General features: G+C 46.1%; 1 protein-coding gene across 1 annotated transcript; it reads right to left on the minus strand.

The window, feature by feature from the left end:
- Window positions 1–3: 3 nt before the first annotated feature.
- On the minus strand, window positions 4–10890 carry ORAI1 (ORAI calcium release-activated calcium modulator 1). The gene is made up of 2 exons (XM_050318170.1): window positions 10649–10890; window positions 4–3282 (listed from the first exon to the last, which is right to left on the minus strand). Exons 1-2 carry the CDS (start codon window positions 10760–10762, stop codon window positions 2716–2718), a joined length of 681 nt encoding a protein of 226 aa, XP_050174127.1. The 5' UTR covers window positions 10763–10890; the 3' UTR covers window positions 4–2715.
- Window positions 10891–11219: the final 329 nt, after the last annotated feature.

Below are 11219 nucleotides of genomic sequence, written 5' to 3' on the forward strand. Positions count from 1 at the left end.
AGCAACAATTAAGCAGATTTTATTTCATGAAAGTATTTTATATCTAAACAAGTGATATACAATAACCAATGTTTAAAATGCTTGAGGTAAATGCCTCCTAACACCGTTAGTATAAATAAGGGATAAAAAAACATTTTTAAGTGCACTCTTAACATTTAGACCCACGTGTTTGTGTCTCGTTACTGCCTGGGCACAAGTGACAGAGGTACCCAAGGTGTAACTTTCATGACCATTTCCACAGGTGAAAAATGAGAGAAACATACTCGGTATCATGGCTTAAAGTGCAGCAAATAGTCAGAAAAGCAGCTGTAACAACAGCGCCATTAGCTCAGAGCCTACCAGTTTGGGAAAGTTAAAAATAAGATTGTCTCCCTAGCTTTTAAGTCTGTATCTTTTAAACAAAAAAACCACAACCCACACTTCTCTGTCACTTTGCAAAAGATTAACAAAACAATGGGAAATTCAGCTACTTATCCTGGACAGCAAGTAATTTTACAAAATAAACTCGGAAAATTGATGTTCTGGACTTCATTCAGAACTGTGTCACTTTTACATACACAATTTACTGACAGAAGTACAATTTTGAAGCCTGACAGCACCCTTTGCTCAAGTGTGAATACTGAGTCAGGTTGTCAGAGTTTTTCCCCAAGACAGGACTAGTATTCCAGTAAAGGATGGGAAAACATATTTTGTGCCTACTACCAAGACTTTCTGTTTTGGAATGCTGCTTCCTTAATGCCTTTACTAGCATAATCCTTCCAGTGCTCCATGAATGAGCACCTGTGGGACTGTAGCTACAATCCTCACCATCAGATTTTCATCAGGAATAGGACATCTTTGAAGCACAACATAATGGCGGAGCTGAGAAAATCCAGTTTGGCCTCCTTATGCCAGAAGGACTTTTGAAAACAGCAAGTGCAAAGCTGTTTGCTGCTTGTGAACAGAGACTGCTGCTGAAAAGAACAGCCCAGCAGGTTTTTTTTTTATAGTTGTTTGTGACAATACAAAGGCACCACGGGTGACCTTGTCAACACGTTGCACTGCGGTGCTGCTGACAGGAGAGATCAGCCCCATCTGCTTCAGAGGCTCCTGCAGCAGCAACCACGCAGCACCCAAACCCCACAGGCACATCCTGCAGTTTGGAAATCTGTTGGGATAACCCCAGATGGAGGTTGGTGAGACCACGTTCAGCCCAGGCTGTCAGGTACAAATCCACTGTCCCGTCACAGTCATTCCTGTCTCAGGTCAAAATCCCAGGTTTCCACTCCACAGTGACAGCTACGACAGGGAGGTCAAGTTTTTTCCCTTAGACTTGAAACCTGTCTCAGTGTGTATGTTCAAAAAACCAGCTTTTACCTATTAAATCCCAGAGCTACTCCCTAGAAGAACTGTGTTCCCAAAATCCCACTCCTAGACACAGCCACAGTTACTGAAGCAGCCCAGGAAAACTGCTGCAAACTTTCTTGGACAAACCTCTTATCTAGGAGACCAAATGGAAGTTTTTGCCTTAAGAGGAAATAAAGAATGACACAGCAGCTTTGCTGTCACAGACGTGTCTGAAAGTAAGCAGCCAATATTAATTACAAACAATCTACTTTCATAAATAAATATACATCCACAAAAGTTGCCTTCCAGATCCTCTGGAATCAAAAAATTTATAAGGAGCTATTAAATATACAACACTTCAGCAAGAAGACTTTTCTAAACAAGGAAGACCAAGGCATAGTTAATTACTTGGGAATCCAACGCAGAGAAAGCACCTTTTGCTGCTTGTATCTGAGGATTTATTAAAAATATATTTTCAATATAAAAGTATAAAATAATTAGTACTTTGGCTTGGAAAAAAACCAGCAGTGGTTCTGATTTTCAAGCAAAAAAAAAAAAATTATCCAGTGATAATTTCCATCTAGTTCCTTCTTTTTAAAAAAAGATTCCTAAATGAGAAACAGGCAGATCTATCTCTCCAGATAATACCTGCCACGTCATGAGAACTTTAAAAACAGTTATTGCTCTTATTTTCTTCCACGGAAGAGTCGAGTCTCATTCCTACTCATGTGGCCACACCACATCACAGTTAAGACTAGTCAGGGGTGTTTAGCAAGTTACAAAACGTGTAAGTGCCACGGGAAAAAGGCGCCGGAGAAATCAGTAAAGTAATAATTACTTGGCAGCAAAACATCCTGGGGAAAGTGGTGGGAAAGCTCTCGCTCCTACCATCTGTCAGGCTTTCCAGGGAGAGCAGCACTAGCACCGAAACCAAGTGCTAATTGCTGCATGTCCCAAGTAATTTGTATCATGCCATGCAATATGGATCGGACAAGCAGTATCTTCTAGTAAATGCCAACATCAAATAAACAGAGAAAAAAAAAACCAACAAACCAAGAACTTCTCTATCCATTCCTAGCAAATACCCAAATGTACAGTGCTATTTTTCCATGGATTTATACAGCCACCATTCAGCACTAATGAGAAAATAAGCGAGACAGTGTTCACAGGAGGAGGGCTGCACGCACAGGGCAATCACACCCCACCACCCCTTCCTTCAGACAGCAAAAACTGCGTGAAAGGAACATTTTTTTTTTCCTTCTCTAAAGGGTTAAAACAATATTTATAATATTTCTCGAAACAGTGATCAGCAGTTCAACCCGTTCATCCACAGCGGCATCAACGTAAGGCAGAAGCGGAACAGTGGGGTCACCTTCCTTCAGCACAGGTTTACGCAAAATTGGTAACGGCTGAGGACACGGTATCGCCTCTGTGATCCAGCTGATCCTGGAGCCGTGCAAATTCAGCAAGTTCGTTCAGCTCCTGGAACTGCCTGTCTGTTTTATGGCTCACCAGCGACCGGTAGAAGTGGACTGCAAACACAATGAAAATCAATCCAAAGGGCACCATGATAGATGTGGACGCAATGGCTGCCGCCTGTCCCGATGTGATGGTAGAACTGTTGCCCTGCGGGGTATTATCAGTTTTCTTCTTTAAAGGAAGAAACTTCACCCAGCACAGTAACACCACCTCAGCAAGGAAGAGCAAAGTCCCAATGACAGTGGAAAACGCCCAGGCGAGCTCGATGTGCCGGTGCATTCGATCGTGAGGAGATTCCTTGACAGAGTTGAGATTGTGCACATTGCTGACAGCCTCTATGTTTGGAAGAATGCAGGTGCTTATCATGAGTGCAAACAGGTGAACTGCAACAAGGACAGTAGTGCAGGCACTGAAGGCTATCAAGAGCCCTTGAGGGTAGTCGTGTTCTGCGTCGAGCTGAACTTCCACCATGGCCACCTGAAAAGGAAGGGAGAGAGGGATGCAGTTACCTACATTATATACTATTTGACTACAGATTATTTTGAGTTTAAACCAAAATAAGTCTGCATTTACGTTTCTCTCCATGTCATCTGCACCCTTTTCCTCAGGTTCAAATTGAGGTCTGAGCAAAGGCCACCATTTTCATACTTACTGTTGTGTTGTAGAGCAAACCTTCAATATGCAGAAAAACTATTACAGCACAACCACCTTGCCACCTCCAGCTAATCCCACCAAAACAGCTGAACTTTGTGAATAACACTCCTGGACTCCTTAAGTGAAACATTTCTTCTTTCATGTTATACGGTTGAGGCAGCTTTTGATCTTTCACTATAGATTATAAATTTTGCTTGGTATTAGGAAATATTTTGTGTTCCATACATATGCAGAATGAACACCACATAAAGTCTTCTAAATATCTATAGCATAAAAGCCTGTAAAGGCAGCAGGCTGCCCATCACAACCTTGGTGGTTCCCTTCTCCTTGGATATTTGGGTTTAAGCCTTTCATGAGAAAAGATCACCTTTCCGTGGGGCTCTCAGCTATATTCTTTCACTCAAGCATTTAAGCAGACTGTAGAACACAAATTGAAAACATGACAGTCCCCACAATGCCCATGGCAGCCAAACAGGCCTGTCAGAGGCTGAAGAAAGACAATGTCTTGACAAAAGACAATACAGTGGTCCCAGGACTCACAAGCTCCTCACTCTGGAGGCCACGTCACTGCTCATCCAAAGATGAGGCTACTCATGAAGATACTCCACTATTGTATGAGCCATCCCCTTTTATAACCTTAGATGTCCCAGCATCCTGTGCTTCAGGAGCAGAAATCAGAATAAATAACATCACTAGGAAACTCATAAACCCAGCTCAGAATAAGGAAAATGAACTAGAATGCCTTTTAACAGGTTTGGAAACTGTCAGGTGGTTTTATGCATGTGTGATTGATGAGTGGCATTAATCCCAGCAGCTCTCCTGAATAATCTTTACTGATCAATTTGACTTTCAGACAAAGCACTGTTCCAAAGAGGGAACACTGCACCAGGTCTCTATGTTCTTTCTCAAATGAATTAATTAAGCAGACAAAATACATTTAAAGTGGTAATCTGAAATATAAGCACATCAAGCTGATAGGAAGAAAAATTCTTGGAGCGTGGGTAACGTGGATGCAGGGAGGCATGGAAACCAGGACCCAAAGACAGCTGCAAAAGCAGCAAGAACATTTCAAACCTCACTACTGTGCAAGAGCTGAGCCAAGTGACACCTAGTCCTGGATCCCACCTTCCTACGCATGTTCCAGGACACCAGAGCTCCTGATCACTAATGCACCAAATATATTAAGGCAACCAAGGGTTCTGCTCAGACATGTTTCAACAGGCATTCAAGGCCATTTGCCAATGTTTTAATTCCTTCACTGAAAGCTTTTATTCTCATAAGCCTCACCACTCAGTCAACCAGCGAACAGTTTCCAAGTGTTACAAGAAACTCAACGTGAAATCATATTAATGCATATAAGATTCTTGCTCAAAGATTTAAAAATACCATTTTTTTTAGTCGTGGGAAACTTCACATTTGAGAGGATAAACATTTGGTTGTCAGGATTGCTTGTTAAGTCCCAACGTACTCGTGGGATGCTGGGCTTCCTGTGTTTTTCACAGAACAATTGCAATCCTTCACCACCGAGGATTCATTTTCATACTTATCAAATATTTTTCTTGTAAGTCTTCTGGTGTGTCTAGACTCAAAATCATCCAGCATGGTAAGGCTCTTTAATTCTTCATCCTAGTAGTATGTTAACATAACCATGACACTAAAGAGATTCATTAGATAAAGACTTCATTTTCTTTTAAGAATTGATGTATTTAATTTGCCAAACATCGAAGACACATTTCCATTAATCAATGCCTCCATATCAGGCATCTGATTTTGAACTCCTCGTGTTCACGTCTGGCAGAGAAACCCCAGCTTGACCTGTAAGTGAAAAGTCAGTTCATGTTTTCTGTCTCCTCAAACTCTCAAGAAAGCTAATTTGGGAACTCTTTCACTGTAAACAAGCAGAGAAACTGCCAACTCTTTTCAATTGCAAGTTTACTTCCTGGGCCAAGCTTGAGCCAGGCACCTAAAACAAAAAGCTCCATTTTTCATCATAAGGCCCTGTGCCTGTTTTCTAACAGCGATGCGAAGAGGCAGAAGTTCTTTCCTCCTTTGCTCACGCTGCAATGCCAAAATAAACAGCTCCCAACTGCTCCTGTAAGGTAACACCTGCAAGAACAGGGCCCCAGTGAGGTCATCTGACACGATCCCAATCCACGCAAAGCCTCAGCTCACAGGTACACGCTGATGTTCCAGGCAGGATATTTTCCTGTTCACAAGACCTGCTCGGGGCAGGGCTGCACAGTTTCCAACACAGCACGTTCAGCACCTTTTCCTTCAGCACTTTTAAAGCTCCTCTGAGCGCTCGCTGCATGGTCTGCACTGCGCAGCTGCCCTGCTGCGTAATCACGGTGTAACATGGGTTGGAAGACTCCTCAAGAGGTCATCTGGTCTAATCCCTGGTTCAAAGAAGAGCTAACTTTAACTTCAGATCATCCTACAGATATGACTGGCAGATTTACTACAGCTCTTGACAAAATTAAAGGACTCCCATGACATTAAGACTCAAGACCAAAGCTCTCATAAGCCTACAAATGGTGGGCATTCAGATGTTTTCAGAAGATAACTGAATTTTAGCACACAACCATGTTAAACCTTCCACAGTCTGGGATTTCAGAGTCATGGCAGCCTGATTACTACCATATTGCAGGAAATTTAACAACTTGCCCTCTAAAAGAATCTGCTTTTTTTTTTTTTTCAGTTTAATATCCTGACCAAGTTCATTTCACTTATTTAAAATGCTCCCCTGTCTAATAAGACCAGAGGGGCTTAAATAAAGCTCCTGCTTTTAAATTAAAATCACATGCTTACATATCTTCTGAAATCAGTAGCCAGGGCTGTAAAGGAAAGTCAAGAATGAAATGGGTGTCACAGCATCAGTGGAAATCAGCACTCCTGGCTGGCTCCCTGTTTCCCTGACAGGACTGTTCACCCCAGAGACAGAGGCTCAGAGCCAGGCTCTCACAGACTGTCTGCACCATTCACGAAGAGTTATAAACAACTCAGAGTTGTTGTGCATGAGCCAGAATAACTCACCGGAAATTAAAAACAGATAAGTCAAAATAATGATCTTATTTCTGGTTTTATACAGAAGGGAAACTAAGCATCATTTATCCTTTAGTCCAGGATCTCAGCTCTGTAATTATTGTTATGCTGCAGAACAACAAAACACATTAATATTTGCTGACACCAACAATGGAATACAAATAAGGATTTCATTTCATTTTGCTAGCAAACATGAAAAGGCAATACCCAGATGACTGGAGTAAATGCATCTTGAGGAGGCAGTACCTCTGCACAGTGTAACTTCTGTTCAATAAGCACAGGGGCAGATCAGCCAGAGGCTCACTGTCACCTTTACATCCTCCAAACTAGGACAGAACAGCAAGAGTCCCAAGTGCCTCACACTGCCTGCCTTGCTCATCTATAGCCCCGAGACAGGAACCTTCAAAGGAGCCACAAAACATTGTTTCCGTGGCTGGAATAGAAGGAACATTTCGCGTGGGGGAAGATTCTTCAGCACAGCTCCGACCTGTGAGTGCAACAGGGATGTAAAAGTAAGTGGTGGCAGAAGCCACAAAGCCGGGCCTGTAATGCCTTCCTGCAGGTTACAAAATGCTGCTGTTTCATGTTATGCTACAGCAATCCAGTTAAATACAGATAGCAAACTTCTACAGAGACCATTTTAGTATTTAAAACTGCTGAGTGACCTGTACTAGACAAGGGCTGTGCTGCCTCGAGCACTTGAACAGCTCTGACAGCAGCGGGTCAGGTCCTACCCTGCAGTACCTCAACACCAACTGTTGTTATGGAAATCACTTTCATAAATATTTATCACTGCAGTCAATCTTCTACAGAATATAACTGGAGCTGCTTTCAGAAGACCATTCTGGGTATATTTCAAAGACAAGAGTTGACAGTTCTTTGATGACATTCAATATTTGAAGTGTATACATTCCCATCTAGACAAAGCCCAGCCAGCTTGAAGCACTCGAAGTATTAAAAAGAAATCTGTGGTGTCTGGTAAATAACTTCCTCCAAATCCTACTTATAACGAAGCCAACCACTGTATAATTCAGACCCCTAGTTTTGACTCAGCTATTTCCACAAAGCTGTTAATTGGTGGCAGGAGGTGACGCTGAGTTTTCCACTTTGATGACTATCGGGACCTAACAACTTCCCTATGATTCCTGACACCCATATCATGCCATTGTCATACTACTGTCTGATGCATCCCTGGTGACAAAATTACACCAACAAGTCAGATTAATTGTTCAAACAAAAATAACAGGTGAGCAGCCTGTCTCCTCTGGAGCTCTTGATTCTGCTGCTGTAGGTGTGGATGAGCCAGTGCTTGCAGTGTTGGATAAAATCTGCAAAGTATTTCCAGCATTCAAATAAACAGGACTGGGAAATAAAAACAGATAAAGCCAGGCATGAGGGGGAAAAAGATCATACATCAGTATCTGGGGTGAAAAATACCTGATGCCCCCAACAGCGCATGGAAGGAATACTCTGTTCTTCCATGGACTGCATACACCCTACAATCTCCTTACCTTTAACAGTTTGGGGGGTTGATATTATTTGCTGGTCCCAATTTGCTGGGAAATTGTACTAAATGAAGATAAGCCTCATGGATTTTCCCTCAGACATATGGCACTGGATGATAGCATCCATGGAAACCCGCACGGAGGAAATGCTCGGGCTCACCAGCAGGAGCTCCGCTCTCACATCACTTGCCAACACCTGACCCTGCAACTGCTTAAGTCACACAAGGTGGCAAATCCTCATGCACAGCTCTGAAACAAAATTAACTGTAAAACAGGTTTTTAATCTTCTCTGAGGAAACGTGACACTTCAGGGTTTGAAACCTGGCTGAGCACTTCATCCTCCACTCCAGTGACCCAGGCAATCCCGCGCCTTTGGCAGGGTTCATTTCCCCACGGCAGGAGGAACCAATCCCGAGGGAATGACCTGTGCGAAATGGCTGCAGTTATACACAAAAAGGGAACTGTTTAGTGGGGATAAACTCAGCTCATACTACAGGATGCAAGCACTGTTTAATCAAAGAGCAAGGATCAATAGGGCTAGCTTGGAAAGCAGCACGTTCCACTCCTGACAATTCCCATCAATTCACTGGGTGGTCCTGGATCTGTCATTTAAGCTCTTTCTTCCTTGTGTGATAGGGAAAATAGAGGAACAGTGAGGCTTCCTTGCTGTTGTAGCTTTGATCCAAGACTAGATTGTACTTCAGCAGCATTTTATCCAAGTATCAGGTGCAAAGAACCCGTTGCAGTCAGGAAACAAGGCAGGTGCGACAGCAGAACAGCTTTTCAAGGCAGAAAGACTACTCTAAAAGATAAGGAAAGTTTTTAAAAAGAAATCTAAAAATACTTGAAAGTTAACTCAGCTCTTCTGAAAACAGACTAGGAAGTCTCGGCTAGAGGACTGTCCATCAGAGCAAAACCAAAGAGGCTGCAGGTGGATTTTCAGTGAGATCTTGTAGAAGGAAGAAAAAAAATGATTTTTTTTTTTTAAAGGGGGAACTTCATTAAAATTAAAGCATTAACGTTCACACGTAACATTCCTGGACACTGGAGATTCTGCTAATGGGAACAAAATGGCTTTTTCCTGAAATACCCTAAACAGCAAACGGAAAAGCAGCAGTTTTCAACAGAACTAGAATAATTCTAGAGAATCAAAAAGGAAGTAAAAGAAGCCTTACCTCATACATCTGTGGACTTCGAGAGTCCACATAACATATAACTAGAGAAAACCCAAAGGAATTTAAGACATTAAGTATAACTTTAAAACAGTAGCATTTACATTGAGGTGCAACCTCACTTAAATGAAAATTCGTAAAAACCAACAAACCACAGGGTTTTTTTCCTTGTTCTCTCTGACTCGAGCAGCCACCCTGACAAAGTGCTCTGACACAGGAGAAGGGATGTACAAGGAAAACTCATTAGGAAGGAGCGGCGCGTGAGCTCCCGGCCGGATGCGTTTCCCAAAGAGAAGCAACTCAAACACGCCACACGAACACAGCCGCCTGTCACTCAAACCAGAGCAGTTCCACCACCTCCCCGAAGAGCTGTGGTCTGTTTTTAGCCATTGAAGGAGGACAGTGACATTTATTTGACCGTCAGCGGGCTGCTGTGTTTCCCGACAGCATCACTGGAACAATGGCTCTGGAGCGGAGTAAATCCTACGGCTGAAAATACTCACTTTGTTAAAAGCGGGGCAAAAAATTAAGACAAAGCAAGTCAGAGCAGCGCAATTCGGCATTTATAAACCATGAGGCGTTTTTAACAGATGCATGAAGGGGCTGAGGGCAGAGTTTGCAGCTTGGTACGTCAGAGTACTGGACAGATGAGGAAGTCTGTAAGTAACAGTATTTCGACCTATATGGAGCTTTCATCTGAGACAATTCGGGTTATTACACTGGGCTACTTCACATCAAACCCGAAAGCAAAACACACAAAAAAACCCCGTCACTAAACCACGCACAAAACTGCAAAGTAAGCAACACTCTGATCTGCTTAACTAAAAAATGAGAAAGCTCGAAACTGCAAAGGGTTGATAATGGATGCAACGAGTCGGAGGGAGACCGTCAACTTTAATCAGTTGTTTTCCTAATTTATCTAAAAGCAGCTCCAGCGCAGCTGCTGCACAAGGCGTGCGGTCCGGGAAGCGGAGCGGGAAGGGAAGCACCGCGGTCCGGGCAGCGCTGCGGGGCTCCGTGCCCGGCCCTGCGCACCTGACACCGGAGTGAACCGCAACCCCGAAACACACCCCGGTGACCCCGCGCTCACCGCCCTGCGGGGCTGCACACGCGGCTTCTCCCCGAGCATCCTCCGCGGGGAGGATCCGCTACGATCCAACAAACCCTGCACTGTCCGGTGCAGGTAAAAGCAGAGAGGCAGCTCCTAATTCATCGCGTGGAACTCTCCAGAGCAAACGAACCCCGCCCGGGCACCCGGGCACCCCGCCCGGCCCCGCTGCTCCCGGGGAAGGGGCTGCAGCGCCCACCCCGCTCCCCAGGGAGCACCCACCGCCGGGGGGGCAGCGCCCAGCCCCGCCACAGCCGCGGGCAGGCGGCGAGCCCCGGCCGGCACCAGGAGAAGCGGCGGCAACGCTCCCCGTCCCGATCCCGAGCCGTCCCCCCGCCCGCCGGGCCAGGCCGGGCGCTCACCATGGCGAAGCCGGAGAGCAGCGCGGAGGTGCGGCTGGAGGCTTTCAGCTTGGCGCGGCTCAGGTAGAGCTTCCGCCAGGACAGCGCCTGCATCGAGTGCTCGTTCAGGCTCATGGGCTCGGGGCGGCGGGCGGAGGGGCGCGGCGGAGCGGGGTGGAGCGGGGTGGAGCGGGGCGGCGGGCGCGGCTGGTAGGAACGGAGCGGAGCGGGCCGGGCCGCGCTAACAGCCCATGGCGGCGCCGCGCTCTGCCGGGCCGGGACGGGGCCGCGCCCGCCGCGCGCGCCTGCGCGCCTCGCCCTCGGCCCCGCCCCCGCCGCGCCATTGGGTGGCGCGTCCGACCCCGCCCTTCGGACCCGCCCCGCCAACATCTCACTGGCCCGCGCCGAGGGGCCCGGCCCCGCCCCCGCCGCTTCCCGGCAGCCTCGCGGGACACGCCGAGGGCGGGCGGCGCGCGCCGGGGGCGCTGAGCGCTGCGGCCGCCAGGGGGCGCCACGGGCAGGGGACACCGCCCCTGCCCCTGAGGGACCCCCGGCCCTGAGGGACCCCCGGCCTTGAGGGACCCCCGGCCAT

This window comes from Myiozetetes cayanensis, unplaced genomic scaffold (assembly GCF_022539395.1).
Source record: "Myiozetetes cayanensis isolate MyiCay16 unplaced genomic scaffold, myiCay2020 scf21, whole genome shotgun sequence".
Taxonomy (NCBI): Eukaryota; Metazoa; Chordata; class Aves; order Passeriformes; family Tyrannidae; genus Myiozetetes; species Myiozetetes cayanensis.

Bases quoted from the DNA above. Each gene is read 5' to 3' on its own strand.
- ORAI1 (XM_050318170.1), bottom strand. From the start codon at position 10,762: ATGAGCCTGAACGAGCACTCGATGCAGGCGCTGTCCTGGCGGAAGCTC. The intron at 3,283-10,648 runs GTGAGCGCCCGG...CTTCCTTTTCAG, and splicing joins TGCTCTCCGGCTTCGCCATG to GTGGCCATGGTGGAAGTTCA.